General features: G+C 40.6%; 1 protein-coding gene across 1 annotated transcript in view; it reads left to right on the top strand.

The window, feature by feature from the left end:
- The window catches only part of ntm (neurotrimin), a 404648-nt gene that overhangs the window by 271152 nt on the left and 113144 nt on the right, over window positions 1-20352 (top strand). Inside the window, exon 2 of the mRNA XM_084941576.1 lies at window positions 13492-13582. Within this exon, the coding sequence (XP_084797702.1) occupies window positions 13492-13582 (91 nt within the window). The remainder of the gene's footprint in view (window positions 1-13491; window positions 13583-20352) is intronic.

The following is a 20352-nucleotide window of genomic DNA, read 5'->3' as shown; positions in this document are numbered from 1 at the left end:
ACCCTAATTTTTCCTGGCTTCTGAGGGTGATAAATGCCAAAACTAGGGAGATACCAGCATTCTTGTTCTGGAGCTGGTTCAGCGTGGCCCTTACTGAAAGTTTTGTCTAAAAACTCAATGTAATGTTCCTTCATTTCAGGTTTCTTTTTCAGCGTTTTGCGGAGCGACATTAAGCAACTGAGGGCTTGGTCCCTATTGTTGGGTAAACGCTGTCTGGGGGAGCGGAATGGGAGTGGAGCTACCCAATTGTTTGCCTCATCTTTAGTAAAGTCTCTGTGCATAATTTCCAGGAAGAAAGCATCTTCTACTGAAAGAGCCGCTTTGTCATCGTCTACTGTTTGCTGGAAAATGTGTCTGCCTAATTCCGCTTGTGTCTTCTCGAATGTAGGAGAGCTTTCTGTGTATTTGTCTTTGATATAGATTTTGTTTTCACAGGGGCTAAGGAAGGTAGGGCGCCCATTATTCAGAATGTCTGTCTTAAAAGAGTTTACTGTGAGCTTGTGGGCACCTGAGAGGCAGACATCGCCTACAACCACCCATCCCAGATCGAGCCGTTGGGCATAAGGTGCCCTGTTTGGACCATTTACCTAACTGCGAACCTTGTGAGCTTGGACGATGTCCCTGCCCAAGAGGAGGAGAATGTCCACGGCTGGGTCCAGAGGAGGGATCTGTGAAGCGAGTGCCTGTAGATGAGGGTGAGCCGACACAGCCTCCTTGGTGGGTATCTCGTCTCTTATCTGGAATGTGATCACATTCTGTCAGTGTGGGCAGCAACATGGACACTTTCCCATTTACATCCTAAATAACGAAATTAGTTGCTCTGCGTCCTCCAACCTCTGATAAACCTGCACATGTTTTCATGGTGTATGGGAACATAGTGCCTTTCACATTAAACATGTCGAAGAAAGCAGACCTGGCTAAGGATGAGTTGCTTTGATCATCCAACATGGCGTACATCCTTGTTTTCTCTTCAGGGTTTGTGCGGGGAAACACGTCGACTAAACAAATCTTAGAGCAGGATTTGCCTTTTAGACCTGGGCCACACACCTCTGTGCAAGTAGTTGTGTTTACAGGGCTTGAAGGATCAGACTCCCCGCCGTGGCTTTGAGGCAGGAGGTTAGAGTCCTTGGTTGCCCATGGAGGTGGACCAGCATGCATGGCAGATACGTGAGCATCACTATTACATTCCGAGCATTGGATAATGGCTTTGCAATCCTTAGCTCGGTGACCTGTGGAAGAACAACACTTATAACAAATAGCATGTTCTTTGAGGATGCTTTTCCTTTCATCTATTGTTTTTGACCTAAAACCCCTGCATTTGGCAAGTGAATGGGGCTTGTGGTGAATAGGACATTGTCTGTCTGGGTTGAGAACCGATGTTTGTGCTGTGACGTTTGTTTGACTAATATCTGTTCTGTTCACTGCAACCGGAACACTGTATTTAGTTGGTTTCACCAATGGCTTATCAGGTTTTGGAGCTACTATGTTTGAACATTGTAACATAAAGCTAGGATCTGTTTTCATTTCTGCATAATCATTTATAAACTGAACAAAATATGAGAAAGGTGGGAAAACTGCACCATTGTCCTTTTTGTATTTTGTTCCCTGTTTCATGCAGGACTCCTGGAGTGCGTAGGGGAGCTTTTCCACTATCGGGTTTATCCCCCTTGGGGTGTCCAGAAAGATAAGGCCGGGTAGATAATTTTCACTTTGTGCATACTCTAACTCCAACAGGAGATCTGCAAGCTCCTGCAATAAGTGAGTGTCCTTATTAGATACTTTTGGAAAAGACTGTAAGCGTTGGAAAAGTGACGCTTCGACTACCTCTGGAGAACCAAAACGTTAACGTTTGTGGAAACGTCTAGACAAAAGACCTGCTTGTGGGTTGTTCACATGGACCGCCCTGATCCTCAGAGCATGTTGGAGTGACTCCCCACTGAGCCACTTGGTGAGGAGGTCGAGCTCTTCGCTGGACTTGAGGTTGAGGCCTTCTATGGCGTTGCGGAAGATGGACTTCCAGGACAAGTAGGACTCAGGACGGTTGTCGAAAACCTTGAATCCCGCTGTCAGCAGATCACGGCGTGCTAGATAGGCTGTAAAATCTGAGAGTTCAGTCTGTGGAGGCATTGAAGGTTTAGGCTGGGTGGAAATGTCAGTTTTTCTGTGTATAGCAGGGGACTTTGGTTGCTCCTGATCTACAAAATCAGTGAGATGTTCACCTAGAGAGGAGGCAACTGGTGGTTGACTCTGTCGTAGATGCTGAGCGTCGTTATTACTGACCAGTTGTCCTGTATCAGGCTTTCCGTCTTCATTAACTACCAAGCTGCAGTTAGCGAAGTGAGCGTTCACATAATCTTGAGCGCATCTGATGGAAGGAGGCGTCTTAGAGGAGACTCCTTGTTCTGTGAGGTCAACAGCGTCATGCTCCTTATCGGCTGCCAATTCCAGGACATGAGCTGCGGTGAGCGCTGCTTCAGCCTCACCCTCCTTCTTCAGAGCGTTTAGTGTTGCCTTGATGTGTGCCTTCTCAACCTCAATGTCAATCTGGCGTTTGGCATACTGTGCTCTGGTGCGGGCGGCTTCTGCTTCTGCTCTGGCTCGGGCTGCAGCTTGACTGGTGGATGAACGACGTGAAGAGCGTGAAGAACGTGAGTGGCACTCTGACCGGACCACCATCTGGGAGAGAGGCGGTGAAGCTTCAGGCTGAGACATCTTGGGTGCTTGATAAGTAGATAATCTTCTTACTCTGCTGCCCTTCTTACTCTGCTGGTGAATGTATGGCTATTCACCCTATGCAGCGAGCTTAACATAAGAGGAGATGGTTCCAGGAACGACAGGACACATCGCTTTGTCTTTGTGTCTTTAACTGAAGACTGTTTTTTCCTCTTTTAATTTGTAAGACTGTGAACATACAGTAAAATAATACTTAAGCATCAGTATCGACTTATTTTGTAACCAAAAACAGAAGTTAGCAACATAGCTTTTCTTATGCTTTACATTCACCATAAACATCTTTCCTTATAAGTTCGAATAACCTCTTAAGTAACAGGAAAGTAACAAATCTTACAGAAAATAAAGCTACACATTGATTACTTACAGATTATGGCTCAACAAACTCCCCAACAATGTAAACTGGGCTTAAAGCTGTGCAGCTTGTTTTCTCCTCCAGGCATTTTCTCACACTGCCTGCGTGAACTTTGCCTGCTGCTTACAACACATCACCAAAGGGGGCAGTGTAGTGCACACAAAATAACTAAAGAAGAAGCCACAAACTCAAGGGGTAATTCTGCCCACTAGTGGGAAAACTGAGAAATGCCCCAGCCAAAGAAACCCAATAAAGCAACAACAGGGGAGCATAATATATGTCTTCATTTGCTTTCTTGCCATTTCCAAGCCAGTCAGTCTCTGTTGTGTGTGGTTTGAATATCAGTTCTCTTCTGCTATTCTTGACTCTCACTCGTGTGGCACACCTTCTCTCCATTTCCACCTTATCCCGGTTAATTATGCATCATCATGCAAGTCTCCAGTATTTAGACTGTGGGAACTCATCCCCTACTTCCTACCATAGTCTGACTCTGTTATGATTTGTAGCTTCAGCCTAATCACCAAATAATTCATGACTCAAACTCTGTACTTCAATAAATTATTTGGTAATTTTTAATTGATCTCTTCTTATAGAACTAACTTTAGGTCTAGTTAAAACGTCTTGATGCATTCTCAATCATCCAGGGAAGTAAATCTCCAAAAAGTTGATTCTGTTCATCTGGACGTAGCGTTTTGTGGGATCAACAATGATGGTCAGTGGTTGTTGATCAATGGTCATGAGAATTATTTGCATAATTAAGATTATGGAAGTGACCTCCCAGCCCATTGTTCCTTCAGTGGGCTGGTTTCAGTCATTATGCAAATGTACTGTTTATAAGATTGGGGAAACCTGCAGTCAGCTGAGACTGAAGAAGTCACTTGGATGAGTGACGAAACGTTTCTCCCACAAAACGCTACGTCCAGATGAACAGAATCAACTTTTTGGAGATTTAGGTCTAGTTGGGATCTTTATCCTTATGGATTTGATCATGAGAATTACAGACGTAAGCAGCAAGAAAGTACACAAAGTGGAGGCCAACTGGCTTGAAGACAAGCAAGAAGATGACTGGGCTAAAACAATATGAGTACTAGGTTCAACTGAGGTTCTTGCTGGAAAATGACATGCCCATATTGAATTGACTATTTCTCTACAATTACAAACTCAGTGTAAACTATTTAGGTATAAAAACAAAGCGGACACTTGTGATACTTCATCAGAGGTGCAAGCATCGCAGCATATCCCTTTGTGTAAAAAGTAACTGAGGATAAAACACAGAAAAACATGGAGATTTTCCTGGCCTGGGCTTTTATAGATCACAACCCTCTTTAAAATGCTGCAGTACATCAAAAACTGAAGAATTCTATATTTCTTCATGTTACCTGTACAAAGACTGATGCTGCTGAAGTGGAGTAGAGCAAAGTTAGAGGTTGTATTAAAGAAACAGCAAAGCGTTTTGCAATTTGGCATAATTCATAAACGTTGAAACGTTGAATTAGGCTTTCTTGTCCGGCCAACAACACTGTACACAATGGTAGACTGGTGCTTAATAACCAAGTGAATAAGGCCAAAAATAGAGATTTTTGATGGGAAACTGGTCTGGAAGTACACTGACAGAGAGAGCTGTGCAGGAAGTGTGGTTTTATCATGATAGACGCAAAGTAAAATTCATAACGATGTTTTTCAAATGTAGAGTGTAGTTTTCATCTTCTTTTGAATTTTGATTGGAGTGACGAAACATTCAGTTTCGGAATCTGTGAGATGTCTGCTTTCAGCACCCGAGAACATGTCCGTGTATGTGCCATCGGGTGAAGGATCCGCACTTTGTCTTTACATCCTTTTGCAGAATCCGTTCACTTACTCTTTGATCGTTGCTGTTTTAGCTGTTTGGTGGTTTTGTGAGCATTTAGCTGAGATTCTGAGGATTCTGGCAAAATGCATTTATTTTTAAAATTTGATTTCAGGATTTAATGAATCTATATCGGACTATTCAAATTAAAATAGATTTGTATTTTGAATTTTTTTTAAACCCAGCCCAGCCTGTATTGAGCTGAGTTTGAAAGTGAGGGAAAGTGGAAGTTATAGGTGTTTAGACAAGCTACTGCACAACCTGGAAAGCAGGCAGATGACTGATACAGATGCACATCTTCCTTAATGTTGTTGAGTTTTTCTATTATATTTGTATATTATATGTGTGTCAAATGATGTGCTAAATGATTATAGCACATTATCAATCAACTGAAGACCTAGACAGAATTTTAATTCATTTGAAATGCTTAGACAGTTTTATATTTTAACTATCATCCACCTGTGGCTTACTCAGTCTTAGCTAATTATATACAAATCTCCACCCTTGCTTTTATTTTAAAAAATCTTGAAAGAGTAGTTGTAAAATGGCTAGTATCATTAGAAGGCATTAGATGATTAGATGTCCTGGAGAGAGGGAAGACAAGTACTTCGCCGCTGCCCTAACTACTCATTGTAACTTTTTCCGGTAGGACCTAGTGCAGGAGCCACACCACACAGTGATGCAGCTGGTGAGGATACTCACAACAGTGCCTTTGTAGAAGGTAGTCATAATGGGGGTTGACGCTCTTGCTCTCCTCAGTTTGCGGAGGAAGTGAGTCACTGTTGGGCTTTACTAACCAGTGATGCTGTGTTTTGTGACCAGGAGAGATCTTCTGAGATGTGCATACCCAGGACAGGTTGCTGTTACTGCACCATTCAGCCAGATGGTTAACTTCACTCCTGTAGTAGGTCTCATCATTGTTGCTGATGTGACCTACCACAGTTTTGTCATCTGCAAATTTGATGAATTGGTTGGAGCTCTGTGATGATGTGCAGTCGTGGGTCGGCACAGTGAAAAGAAGGGGGCTCAACACACATCTTTGGGGAGCCCCTGTATTCAGTGTTCTTATGCTGGAGGTGTTGCTGCCAACCCGTACTGTCTGCTGTCTTCCTGTCAGGAAATCCAGCAGCCAGTTACACAGCGAGGTGCTGATCCCTAGCAGATCCAGTTTGTGAATGAGCTGCTGGGGAATGATCGTGTTGAATGCTGAACTGAAGTCTATGAACAGCTTTCTAACATACGAGTCTCTAGTGTCCAGATGTGTGAGGGCTGGGTTAAGGGCAGTTGAAATTGCATCATCAGTCGAGCGATTTGATATATATAAACTGAAATGGATCCAGGTTGGGGGAAAGAGATGTTTTATGCTGAATCAGTTAAAATGTCTTGATGCATTCTCAATCATCCAGGTAAGTAAATCTCCCAAAAAATCTCCAGGTAAGTAAATCTTTGTCACTTGGATGAGTGACGAAACGTTTCTCCCACTGATAACACTACTTCCAGATGAACAGAATCAACTTTTGGATATATCAGTTGAAGATCAGTTACTCAGAAGAGTAGAAAAGCGCTATATAAGAACCAGTCCATTTACCATTTACCAAATGATTCAGCATAGTCAGGGGAGGCCAGAACTACAGCTAGAGCTGGAGCTTGTTTGGTGGCTGTGAAGACACCTTCTTTCTTGCACCTTCTTTCATCTGCTTTGATCCCACTCAAGGTCGTCCCATCTAGCACTGGGTATCTCTTTTTCTTTTTGGACATTCTCTTACCCAGTGTCTTCGTTCTCCACATGTAAAACAGATGCTGTACATCTTTTCATTTAAGACTGTTAGGCCTCTTGGTCCTCTAGATGTCTGTCTTACTTGCCATGGTGTTTGAACATACTCAGCACAGATGTTTCTGTATACTATACCGGCTGTTTATGACGTTCCATGTCTGCCTGTCTGCAGGGGCTTGTCCTTCCATGATGGGTTCTCCTCTTCCTCCTCTTTCTTGCGTTTCTGCTGCCTGTGATATTCACTGAGCACACAGTTGGATGGAGCCATTCTTCTGATGTCTTCATGGATGTTTGTTGTCTCATTTCGAACTGTGGTACTGACACTCACCAGTCTCCGGCCTCCTTCCTTCCACTTAGCATACAGCCTCAGGGTGCTGGACTTGGGGTGAATCCCTCCATGCCGGTCTTGATGTCAGTCTCTTCTGTCTCCTCCTTTGGCCAGCTTAATATCCCAGCAGGGTGCCTGATCACAGGCAGGGCGTAGGTGTTGATAGCCCAGATCTTGTTCTTACCGTTCAGCTGACTCCTCAGGACTTGCCTGACCCTCTGCAGGTAATTGGTGGTAGCAGCTTTCACTACAGCCTCTTCATGATTCACATTTGCCTGTGGGATCCCCAGGTACTTGTAATTGTCCTCTATGTCTGCAGTCTCGCCTTCTGGTAGTTCGATCCCCTCAGTTCGACTGCCTTCCCTCTGTTCATTATTATCCAACTACACTTTTTCAGTCCGAATCACATTTTTATTGCTGTATATCCTGGTGGTGTGGATCAGTAAATCGTTGTCCTGTTCACACTTGGCATACAGATTGATGTCATCCATGTAGAGGGGGTGGCTGACAACTGTTCCATTCCGTAGTCGGTATCCGTAGCCCTTCCTGTTAATAATCTCACTGAGGGGGTTCAGACCTATGCAGAACAGCAGTGGGGACAGAGCATATCCTTGGTAGACACTTGATGGTGACTTGTGCTATTGGCTTGAGGTTGGCCTCTAGTGTTGTGCGCCACATCCCATTCAAGTTCCTGATGAAGGCTCTTAGGGTCCTGTTGATCTTGTACAGTTCTAGGTATTTCAGGATCTGGGTGTGGGGCATTGAGTCATAGGCCTTCTTGTAATCAATCCAGGCAGTGCACAGGTTGGTCAGCCTAGTCTTGCGGTACCTCACCTGACTGCTCACTCTACCAGTAGCTGTTGTTTTGTGCCTCTGGTATTCTTGCCAATTCATTTTTGTGCCCCACTCATGTATTCAGTCATGTGCCTCTTTATCTTAGCTACTATGATGTCTGACAGAAGCTTCCATGTGGTACTGAGGCAGGTTACTGGCCAGTAGTTGGAAGGGACCGGTCCCTTCTGGTGGACTGTCCGGCCTTCGGTTAGCCATTCCGGATGTCTCTCATCGACTAGCAGCTGGTTCATTTGTGCTACCAGATGCTCATGGAGTGTAGTCAGGTTCTTCAGCCAGTAGGCGTGAACCATATCGGGGCCTGTTGCTGTCCAATTCTTCATACTGGAGACCATTTTGTGGATGTTTGCCACTGTGATGGTTACTGAACCCTGTTCAGGGAGGTTGCTGTGATCTGTTCTTAGTTCCATTATCCACTGAGAATTGCTGTTATAGGTTGCGTCCTTCTCCCAGATGCTCTTCCATTATTGCGTCGTCTCCAGCCTTGGCGGTGCTGTTCTCATGTTGTTCCCCTACCACTGAGAGTGCACCTTGCATGGAGAACAGCTGGTTTATTCTCCTGCCTTCTGTCTTTCTGGTATACCTCTTTAAGCGGCTGGCCAAGGCTGTGAGTCTTTGATTGGCAGTTTCCTAGGCCTCTGGTATGGACAGCTTGCTGTACTTCTTAGGCACCTTCTTCATTGCACCGTTCTGCAGCTCTGACAGTTGGCTAACCTCCCTCTGTGTACCTTGATCTTGGCTTCTCATCTCCTTCTCCATCGAGGTATTGCTCCATGTAGCTGTTCAACTTGTAGCCAAGCATCTCACTGATCACTGCTGCCGTGGTGTAGGTCAGCTGCTTAGTCTTGGTAATGGTTGCGGTAGGTATCGTCCATAGTGCTGCATTCACATCCTCTAGTAGATCTTCTGAGAAGACCCAGGTTTCAAGCTTTGCAATGATCCTATCTTTCAGGTCAGTTCCTCTTGCACTCAACCATCCTTCTTCCATCGTACTTCTATCGGGGCTTGGTACCCAATCTCGTGTGGGGATGATGATATCTCTCCCCTGACCTGTCGTCCTGGCTCCCCTTGCCGTAGCATATGTGTTGTACCTCGTTAATCTCTATCCACAAGAGCAGTCCCTTCTTCCAAATGTTGGAACACCGAGCTACTAGTTGTTTCAGTGTCAATGTCCTTGATTGGACCTTGTTGATCCGGGCAACGGTATGACTTCATATTTATCTCTCTCACTCATGAAATATATGCCTACAGGCTTGGAGGAGGTGTCAGGGTGTGGGGGTGCTTTGCTAGTGACACTGTTGGGGATTTATTCAAAATTGAAGGCATACTGAACCAGCGTGGCTACCACAGTATCCCGCAGCAACACCACATCCGGTTTGCATTTAGTTGGACCATTATTTATTTTTCAACAGGATAATGACCCCAAACACACCTCCAGGTTGTGGAAGGGCTATTTGACCAAGATAAATGGACTGATTCTTATATAGTGCTTTTCTATTCTCCTGGAGTACTCAAAGCACTACATACAACATGCCACATTCACCCAATCTCACAAGCACTTTCTCTATATATAGAGAACTACATTCACACACATTCATACTCCGATGGATGCATCGGAGAGCAACTTGGGGTTAGTATCTTGCCCAAGGATACTTGACATGCAGACTGGAGGAGGCAGGGATTGAACCACCAACCTTACGATCAGTACCTCCTGAGCTGCAGCCACCCCTGGAGTGATGGAATGCTGCACCAGATGGCCTGGCCTCCACAGTCACCTGACATAAACCCTATCGAGATGGTTTGGGATGAGATAGACCGCAGCGTGAAGGCACAAGGGCCAGTGTAGGTACTGTACAATCTTGAAAGAGAACCACTTTCTTAAGCCAGAACACCAAAGTTGAGTCATGACTGGATCTTACTGCATGACCATGACCAATCCCCAGTCCTCAGTCCTATAGAAAATCTGTGGAGGAAGTTGAAGCTTTAAATCAAACAGCAGAAGATAAGATACATAACAGTTTTAGCGTTGATGTAAAGAGGAGCAGGCCTGTCCTGAGGTTTGTGCAAGCCCTTTGACCAACTAAAACAAATGTGTTACCACTGTGCTTGGCGGCTGGGCTGCTGGTCGCGGACATGGCAGTCCCTCTGGCTCACCGAGGTCTCCCTCCGATGGCGGTGCGGGCTCCTCCGGGTCGCCGCGTTCCTCCGGCTCGCCGAGCCAAATCATTTCCAGTCAGTTGAATTTACCACAGGTGGATTCCAATAAAGTTGTAGAAGCCTCTACTAGATGTGAACAAAGAATGCACCCGAGCTCAATTTTTGAGTGTCATGTCCAAGGTTATGAATACTTATGTACATGTTATATTATTGTTTTTTATTTTTAATAAATGTGCAATAATTTTAAATAACTTTTGTCATTATGAGGTATTGTATATAGAGTTTTCAGGTGAAAAATGAATTGAATCCATATTAGAATAAGGCTGTAGCTAGTGCTGTCAACGTTAATCTCGTTAAAATTATGTTAATGCCATAACCGCATTAACGGGGCAAATCTATGTTAGCGAGTTAATGCAGATAGCTCCGTGTGTGGGCCTGCATGGCCCTAAAGCGTTAAGGAGCTAACCGTGCTAACGCTAGACGCTGTGCAGTCCCATGCACGGGGCGATCCGTGTTAACTCGCTAACAGAGATTTGCTGCGTTAATGCGGTTATGGCATTAACATAATTTTATCGAGATTAACGCTGACAGCACTAGCTGTAACATGAGTAAATAATAAAGCTAGCCATCTGGAAGTCATCAAGACAGATCACAGTGCAGAGCAGCAGAGGTGACCATTTGGCTTTCTGTCGAGAGCACCAGCATGATCTATTTCTTGTACATTTGGCACATCTAATCCTAACAATAAATATACAGTAAATGGTGTTGCAGACTCAAGATGATCTTAGATTGCAGTTTGTTGCGAAGATGTGCTATATTTAGTTCCAACAACTTCATTTTGCATTCATTTGTTGTCTAGACAACCAAAGCCAATGTCATCCATGAGCAAGTTTAATTCTCTGTGGTAACATAGTGCTTCAAAAAAGATTCCATGGCACCTGTTCTATAAATACAGTGACCCTGGCTATGAATCACTATTATGATACCAGACAGTGGTAGTAAAAACAAAGAGGACATTTGTTATGTCAAAAGATAATTGATTATTTTGCAGAAAGAAAAGGTTAGAAGATTAGACATTGCCCAAATAATCATTCTCTAATTAAGCCAGAAATTATCTTCAAACATCCATATTTTTAAAAGAGAAAACACATCTGATATGACCAAGTTATAAAAAACAACTCTATTAATTATTAGGTTGCCATTAATCAAAGCAGTCTCTTGATGCTTTTGTATCCAGTGTTGTTTTCTGAGTGAACTCCTGGTATTACTGAACAACACCAAACACCTTTAGACAATGTGAAACCATGTTTATTGATAATAAAAATGGAAATAATAAAGTCTAAACATCAATCTTGACATGAGATATGGTTTCAAAAAGGGAAGGTATGGCAAGTAACAAACAATGGTTTATATGACAGGCACGCTTTATGGGCTGCAGTATTGAGAAAACATGCAAACTCCACAAATTCATGAATCTGCCCCAGACATCTTAGGTAAATTGGTGAATTAGCCATGAACAAGAAATGGTGTCTAAAGTTTATATAACAAAATACTGTAGGAATGCATGGTGAAATGTGAGTTGTGAATTATTAGTAATACATTTCTTTCTTTCTTTTCTTTTTTTTGCTTTGTACCAACTTTTTATTAATAAAATATAAAATTCCATTGTGGAATAGCAGAGATTTTGTACCAAAAACTGCAAATCTTAAAGCTGCAAATGGAAACAGGACTTTTGAGTGTGTCCTCTGTGTGAGGTGCCATTGCCATCAGGAGTGCTGAAATGTTTAGGTCGGTGTGCAATACATTAAAATAAAATTCAGTTAATGTGAGTAGGCAGTGTTTCTCAAGTTGAAAGGGGTGTGAAGGCAGACAAGTGAATATTTTTGGCAATGTAATCATTCAAATATTTATTTGTCTTAATTTATACACATGCACAATTGCTTATAATAAATAGAAGTGGTATCACTAAAGAATAATCATAACACCTCCGTAATTACAGAACCCAGCTATATAAGATGAAAGAAACAAGACTAGGTAACCTTTAAGAAATGAAATATTAAGACAAACATTACAACATAATGAATAGCAAATTGAATGAAAACAATAACATGACAACAACGACAAGAACAACAATAACAACAAAATATGTAAACTTCTAATGACCACTTAACATCTGCCAGATATGTTATTAAAGCCTTTATTGGCTGAGTTCAGGAATTTATTATACATGTGTTGACATGAATGTTTAAGGTTTAGTGTAAAGATTTAGCTACAAACTGACGAACATGCAGGGATGTCACTGATGAGCACAATGGCAACAGGAAAAACCAAATAAACTACTGTAAAGGGATGTTGATTGCCAGTCAATATGTTTATGTATAAGCTTTTACCAAATGTAGTGGTATTTTCTCATTTCTCAATTTTGTGCCTGCTCTCTTCTCTAGTTTGAGACTCAGACAATATGTCAGTTTGACATCGTACAGGATGTCACAATTCCTAAAATGCATTTGGAGGAGAGAGGAGGCACAGGTGGCTGTTTTTTTAAAAGAGTTTACCGGTACTGTGGCACTTCTTTTCAAAAGGAAATATTCAAGATCTAAGATAAATACTATGATTAGAAAAAAAATGCTAAACTTGTGTTCCAATTTCCCATCAAAATATAAAGAAATGAAGGGTGGCTCAAATCTTTTCCACTGTATATGCTTCAAAAATGTGTATACTGAAGTTCTTTTTTCTTGATTCTGATTCAGATTTTTCTATGCAGTGGTATAAAGTATAAAAATGATCATCATAAAATATTTTAACAGGAAGGAACTTTTCCATAATGATGAGCACAGCCATGTTTTTTTTTCCTTTTCATTGAACACTATCTGCAGACACTACGCAACGACACAGAAAGCGCACTTATTACAGATCGTCAAATCACTTACTACCCATGCAGTTCGCAAACTTAGCATCTTCCTCCCTTTAAATACGATTCCAAGTCCTCTTTTCTTAATTGTGTACTTTTTCGATTCTCTCTACCGAGGATGAAGCGTTCAATACATTCCTGAAGGGATCTTTACGTCTTATTTCTTATGTTTTAAAAAAGACAAACAAAACCCAAAGAAAAAACAAACAAACAATCAATCAGAGGGATAATGAGAATAATCCCCACCCCCCGTTTAAAACAAAGGGCAGTGATAATCCATAGTGCAGCCAGACAGCGTCCTCTGTCTTCCTTGCTCTTCACACCACAAATACCTGGCGAGAAGATTTGGATTAAGACTAATGAACTGGGAGTACAATAATCTCCGTTCACGGCGGAGGACCGCCTCATTGTCTCGCTGTATGATTTTTGTTTGTGCGCCTTCGAAGGCTAAAGACGATGTCTATCCGGGGATATTTTGTCGCTTTTTCCAAATGCACAATTTTTCTCTCCCTGAGGATTTTGTTTCTTGTACCTGCAGGGTTGCAGGTCCGCAGCCAAGGGGATTCTCAGTCCTACAACAAAGTGATGGACAATATCACAGTCCGACAAGGAGAGACGGTCTTTCTCAGGTGAGTCTCCCCTCACACAAGTGTCTCCCTTCTGCTACTGCTGTTTATGAATTCCACCGCCAAAGTTATGCACTGCCTGTAGGCTGCCCTAAATGAAATATTTGGTATGGGATCGAGTAGCAGAAGGACTGACGTGCTGTCTGTTTTATCATGCAACCGACGTTAAAAACGGGCGGGGGGTTGAGCGGATTAGTCTGTGGAAAACACTCCATTCAAAAACGACACTGCTAATCTTCTGCAGCTGTTAACTAGAGACACTGGTTGTTTTAATTGTTGTGTGACGATGCAGAACTAAAGGTGATGGGGAAAGCGTGTTTCTGGAAGGAGGGCACGAGCAAAAACTGTTGTAAAGTGTTTGCTGATGGCTGTAGATGAATAGAAATATAGTTGTGGTTACAGAAAAAAAAAGAACTGAGTGGCAAGTCCATAAGATTTACACACGTTTTGTTTCTTCAGCGGTCCCCAAACCTTAGTTGGACACGGGGATTTGTGTTACTTTTACGTAATGCAATGTTAAGAGCAACAGAACCAATAAAGACAATGACCAAAGCAATTAATTTTATCACTGTTATAGGAATAGTGTTACTACTGTTTAAAGCAGGGCTGCTCAAAGTTAAGAAGGGGCAAATAGAACCAGGCTGAAAAACAACAACCCACATTCATCAAGAAGGCTTCTGCTGACAGTGACTTTCCATATGGAAAACTGACAGCTGCATAAGTATCAATGAAATCTTAATAGCCAAACAAAGTTGAAAAAGCTTACTGGTAATATCCAAACCAACTATAATTTTATATTTAAATGATTTAGTTGGTGGAATTCTTTCTTCAACTCACTTCATCCATTTGCTAAGTCTGCCAAACTAATGGCCACAGGTCTTTAACCACTCACAGTCATATGTCACTATGCTGCGAAAATAAAAGGATTACCATATGACATATGTGTAATTAACAGATCGAGTCATGAGACAATTTCTAAATTATTCCAAGCATATTGTTTCTTGCCTATTTTTGCGTGGAAAAATATCAGCACGTCAGACAAACCCATTCACTGATATTATCTTCAACAGCCCAATGCAGACTGGCTGACAAATATACTGCTTGCTTTTTCTACAAAATGCTCTTCATAATCCATTGTTTGGACATCACAGAGGCCTCTTCTAAAAGGTCATCAGTATGGTAAATAATGAACATAACTTGGCTGTTCCTTCGTTAGGTGTAAGCTGACACAATAGGGAGTAAGGCTGGGATAAAGTGCTGACTAAACAACAATACAACAAGACAAACTTAATCACACTGGCATCAACGTGCTCATTTTGCATTTATGGAATTAATAGAAAAACAAAATAAGCAAACAAGAGTAAAGTTGTTTCACAGACTTGGAACAAATTTTCTCCTTTTAGGATTTGTAAAGCAAATCCTTAAAATGGTAAAATGGCAACTGTTGCAAAAGAACAGTTAAAATTTATTTCAGTTTTACATGTGTGTTATTGTATAATAGTAAATCAAATTTTTTTGAATATTTTGCACAATTTTTAACCACAGTACTAGACTTTTGCTGAAATACTTTACAGTCCCAATCAAGCACTGTACTGACTGACCTACCACTATTTCAGCACCACCGATAGCAATCTATCATGTCCTAATATTGTTTAGGAACAATGTCAAGTCCCAACAGTATGTAACAGAGTCAAAATTGCTCTAGATCAGTCTAAACAGCAGAGCTTGTAGGGCAAAAACAACAACAACAACACAAAAATACATAGCGTTCTTGCTCCTATCCATATTGAAACTGTCATGGAATGTCAACCCATCGCTAACCCTGAAAGAAGGTCAGTGGGATTGGCAAGTCTAAACCTACTATGATGCGTATCAGTCATTCAGGCTGAGCAGTAATGATTGTTTTGGTCTGATTCATACATTCTGTGGCTGTGCTGTGCTTTGATCTTGTTAGTGAGTGGTTGCTCATGAAGTCACATCAGTTGAAAAGACATCTGAATCTAAAGCACATGCATTTACGGAGCTCTATGCACAATGTATAAGACTGCCCAGCTTTATAGAGTCGATGCTTCTGAACAAATATATTTTTCTGCAACTCCTGATTTGCTCATGAAATCAGGATCTTTTATGTTTATGGACGGGAGGGATCTACACTATATCAACTGTAGTTTTAAAATAAGCAGGAATGCCTGCATCAAGTAAACCCTCACATTTATATCATTAGTTGTTAAGATATTTTACAGATGATATGCAGTGGGTTTTAGATGTGATGATTTGTTTGCATGTTTTCCTTCATTATTTACATTCCGGGGATTCTTGACATGAGGGCAATTTTTATAAACAGGACAGAGGATTGTTTGTGTGATCAGGCAGCCTGCCAGCTGAGTCCAGAGTCTTTCTTTTTGTTCCATCCAGAACAGCTTCTGTTTTAAGTTTAATGGCAATAAGAACTGTGGATGTGTACACAAAAACAGCATGTAAGTTAAAATCCATGGTCTTACAACCTTAAACATTTCCAACATAAAATAACTTAACCTTCTACATTAAATTGATTAAATTGATCTACAATGACCTTTACTTTTAGTTGTAAAACACTGAAAACACAAAACTGTGACACAATTCGACAAAAATATTTTAGAGGCAGTCAGTTTACAGTACAGCAACAAAAGAATATAAAAAAAGAGGACAGAGAATGAACATTTAGCAACATGCTTGAGTCACACTGGAACCTGAGCAGGATAAAAGGCCATCATAGTATTAGTAATCAGGTAATTAGGTTACCTGATACAGGCAGGGCCCTTACAATAGCTAGGTGAGTTATTTTGTATTACCTTTATAGTACTTGGAAAACTTGAATCTGTTTGCACTTACCACTCCTGCTGTGTGCAGTGCTAACAAGCTACACATTGCCCTTTTTTGACAAGTGCCAAAACTGAGGGCAGCATCATATTTTAAAGTATAGAAAATTTGAGCTTCCATTTTCCTTTGTGCCTATGTTGTTATCAGTGCTGTGGTTTGATTTGTGAAGAATGGCGTATTTTAAATAAAACTGGTTGGACTTTGTATTACAGCTTGGTAATAACTAAATTACTAAAGCAATAACCAGGTAATATCAAAGTAATATAATTGTAGCAACAGTGGTTCCAGCTGAGTAACATTGTACTGAAATTAATTTAATTGGAAAACAAGAGTAAACCAATTAGTAATAGTAGCATAATAAGAATTTGATAACCTGCTAGCACTATGAAGGTTATGTCTGTGTATTTGAATTTTCATCCATTATTAGAATGGCTTTAAATGGTAATAACCTCATAATAATAAGGTTGTACTGACTGATGTTTTAGAATAATAGGAATAATAGGAAAGTATTATAATATTATAATGCCTCAGTTAATCCTGGTTCCCCAGGATCCTACTTTGCTTAAAAGCAATATTGTAAATGTTGTGTTTTTTGTTGTTCTGACTTATTAAATGGAAACATTGATGGTACGTGTGATTTCTGTGTAATAAGCAGGAATTAGGGTTGCAAAATGCAAAACTGCCTATTTCTAGTTGGTAAAAAAAATTAACCTATTGAAGGAAATGTCAAAACATGTTAGCTGGAAATATCTCTGGTGGTTTTTTGGTTATATAAGTAGGAATTAGGACCGCAAAATGCAAAACTGCCTTTTTTTCATTAGTACCACATTAATAACTTATTAAAGGAAACGGCACGAAATGTGATAATTACCTAGGAATACCTGTTGTAGTTTATGTGTAATAAAAGGAATCTGGGCTGCACTATGTAGTGATTAACATGGTATTAAGTAGAAACAGGCAGTTTTGCATTTTGCAACCCAGATTCCTTTGTATTACACAGAAAGTACCACAGATATTCCGAGGTAATTATTGCAATTCTTAAGGTGCCCTTATTAATTTTTAAAAAGAATTAGAATTGAAGCATTAATATATGGTAATACTTTCCTATTATTGTAAAACATCAGTCAAAACAGTCTTATTATTATTAAAGGTTATTACCATTTAAAGCCTTTCTAACAGATGATAATTCAAATGCACAGACACATCCTTTGTATTGCTAGCAGGTTGTTTTATATTGTTACCAAGGTATTACACTACTGTCTCTAATTGGTGTTGCTTCATGGGTATAGCTTTGTTTCCACTTTATTACTCCATGTTTTGTCCCTTTGTTATTCAGTAAATGAATTTCAGTATAATATTACTCACCTGTAACCATTGTTGCTACAATTATGTTACTTGGATATTACTTGGTTATTAGGTGGTAATAATGTGCAAATTTCCATATTATTACCTTTTTGTTCCCACCTTATTACCCAACTATTACCTCATTATTACTAATCAGTAGTCGAAAGCACTACCATAAGACTAATTATCAGTTTATCTTGATGTGAACGCACTCACTAGTTTATCCCTGCTAAGGCCTCCTGTTGCGAGAGTATAGAGAGTTGCTGCATAGCAACTAGCAGCATAGGCACATAACCGAAAACAATAGGAATACAAAAATATGATGATTCATTTTTCTCTATTAACTTAATAGAAAATAGTTTAAATAAAAAAAATCACTTCATCAGCGCTATTAATAATAGTGCATTATGGATGTGGATCTGAACATCTAAAGTGCTCAAGCATTACAATAAACCGAAACATGAAAATGCACAGATAAGTTGATTTTGCTTTTTGCCTTGCTGTGGCTTTTACCTATGGTGAAAGCCACTACTGACCCAAAGGCTTGTGTCACATTTGCCAAAAAAAACATTATAATGATCCCCTAGACCTTTGGGAAAATATTCAGTGGACTGACAAGATAATAATAATAATAATAATAATAATAATAATGGATTGCATTTATATAGCGCTTTTCTAGGCACCCAAAGCGCTTTACAATTCCACTATTCAGTTACTCTCACATTCACACACACTGGTGGAGGCAAGCTACAGTTGTAGCCACAGCTGCCCTGGGACAGACTGACAGAAGTGAGGCTGCCATATCGAACCGTCGGCCCCTCTGGCCAACACCAGTAGGCGGTAGGGTAAAAGTGTCTTGCCCAAGGACACAACGACCAGGACAGAGAGAGCAGGGGGATCGAACGGGCAACCTTCCGGTTACAGATGGGCTTCCCAACCCCCTGAGCCACGGTTGCCCCATAAAACAAGATAAAAGTTTAAGATTTTGCAAGGTTTGCATCTCGTACAGCTGGTATAAAACTAACTCAGCATTTAATAAATAGAACATCATATCAACAGTCAAACATGTAATTTGTGTTGGGGCCTCCTTTGCTCCTTCAGAAACTCGAACAACTTGTTGTTGTTGCTGTTGGAACCATAAATTCTGCTCTCTACCAGAATATCCTGACTATGGAGCATACCCTTATGTCCTGCTACATAACCCTTGGGACACAGTAGGACAATGATCCAAAACACACCAACAAGTCCACCTCTAAATGGCTAAAACCCCCCAAAATGTTTTGTTGTGGCCTAGTTTGTATTTAAGATGAACAACTTTAATAATTGACCAACGCGTTTCGGCTTGTGGCCTTCATCAGGGTCATCCTGATGAAGGCCACAAGCCGAAACGCGTTGGTCAATTATTAAAGTTGTTCATCTTCCCTCAAGTGTTGCTGGAGTTCCTGCTTTGTGAATTCTTTCATCCTCTCCATGCACCTTGGAAGCAGGTGAAGTTGTGCCAGAAAATTTTTGCTGCTAGTTTGTATTTAATCCAATAGAGATGGTTTGGCATGACCTTGACAGGCTGTTCAGGCTCAAAATCCCTCCAGTATGACTGAATTAAAACAATTCTGAAAAAAAAGAGAGGGCCAAAATTCCTCCACAGCAACGTGAAAAACTCATTGCCAGTTTGCCTGTACATCCTGCTGCCAAGGGTCGAACAACCAGTTTTTAGGTTTGGTGGATAATTACTTTTTTCATCTATTAACAATTTGTGTCCATGACCACGCGAAAAAATAGATGTGTTTTGTGACTATTTCACAAACTGGTGTGATATCATGCTGGAAACTTAGATTTATTTTAAAGATTAATGTATTACTATTTACTGTTTACTTTATTATTCCATATTTCTTCACTTATATTGTACTCCACCAGCAAGGTGTTTGAGAATCACTGTTCTCAGCCAAATAAATTACTTTTATTTGAGGGCGAGAGTAGGACTTGATATTGTTTATATGGCCTTCATTAAAGTTAAGAAAGTTAATGCATTCTGAAAGGACTCATTGGGGCAAAAATGACAAAAATAAAAAAACTCTTTACTTGTACAGGAGTGTCATTTCCTTGTTAAAACCATGGAAAAAGGTTAAACAAAGCAAGTAAGTTTAGTCATGTTATTCAATTGCTTTGCTCTTCTGAAAATGTAATTTACACCAGTAATTTATGCCACAGCAGTAGAAGGACATCATGGTAATTAAGTGGGACACTTTTCAGTTGCAAAATTTTAGACATGGCCCAAATAAATAGTTACAATGCATTAGTTAAATGTATGATGATTTAAAACCATAACCAGAGACTGTGCAGATATTTATTTAGTTACAATTTAACTCAAACAAGAGGCAAAGTATTTGAGGTAGGTTCTTGAGACCTCCCTCAAAATCAATGTCAGTAGATCCTAGATCAAAATAGGGAGGATGGGTATAGGGCACATTTTTAAATTTACACGGCTGCTATTTGTTTTGTTGTTAGTGCACTGTATTTGATTTCACGTGCGTACATGCTAGGCACTGTGTAATTTCAATATTACATGATGG

Source organism: Perissodus microlepis, chromosome 10 (genome assembly GCF_051167445.1).
Source record: "Perissodus microlepis isolate ML-2025 ecotype Zambia chromosome 10, ASM5116744v1, whole genome shotgun sequence".
In the NCBI taxonomy this organism is placed as follows: Eukaryota; Metazoa; Chordata; class Actinopteri; order Cichliformes; family Cichlidae; genus Perissodus; species Perissodus microlepis.
Note: the sequence above shows the minus strand (reverse complement) of the source record. Positions and strands in the feature narration are given on the sequence as shown.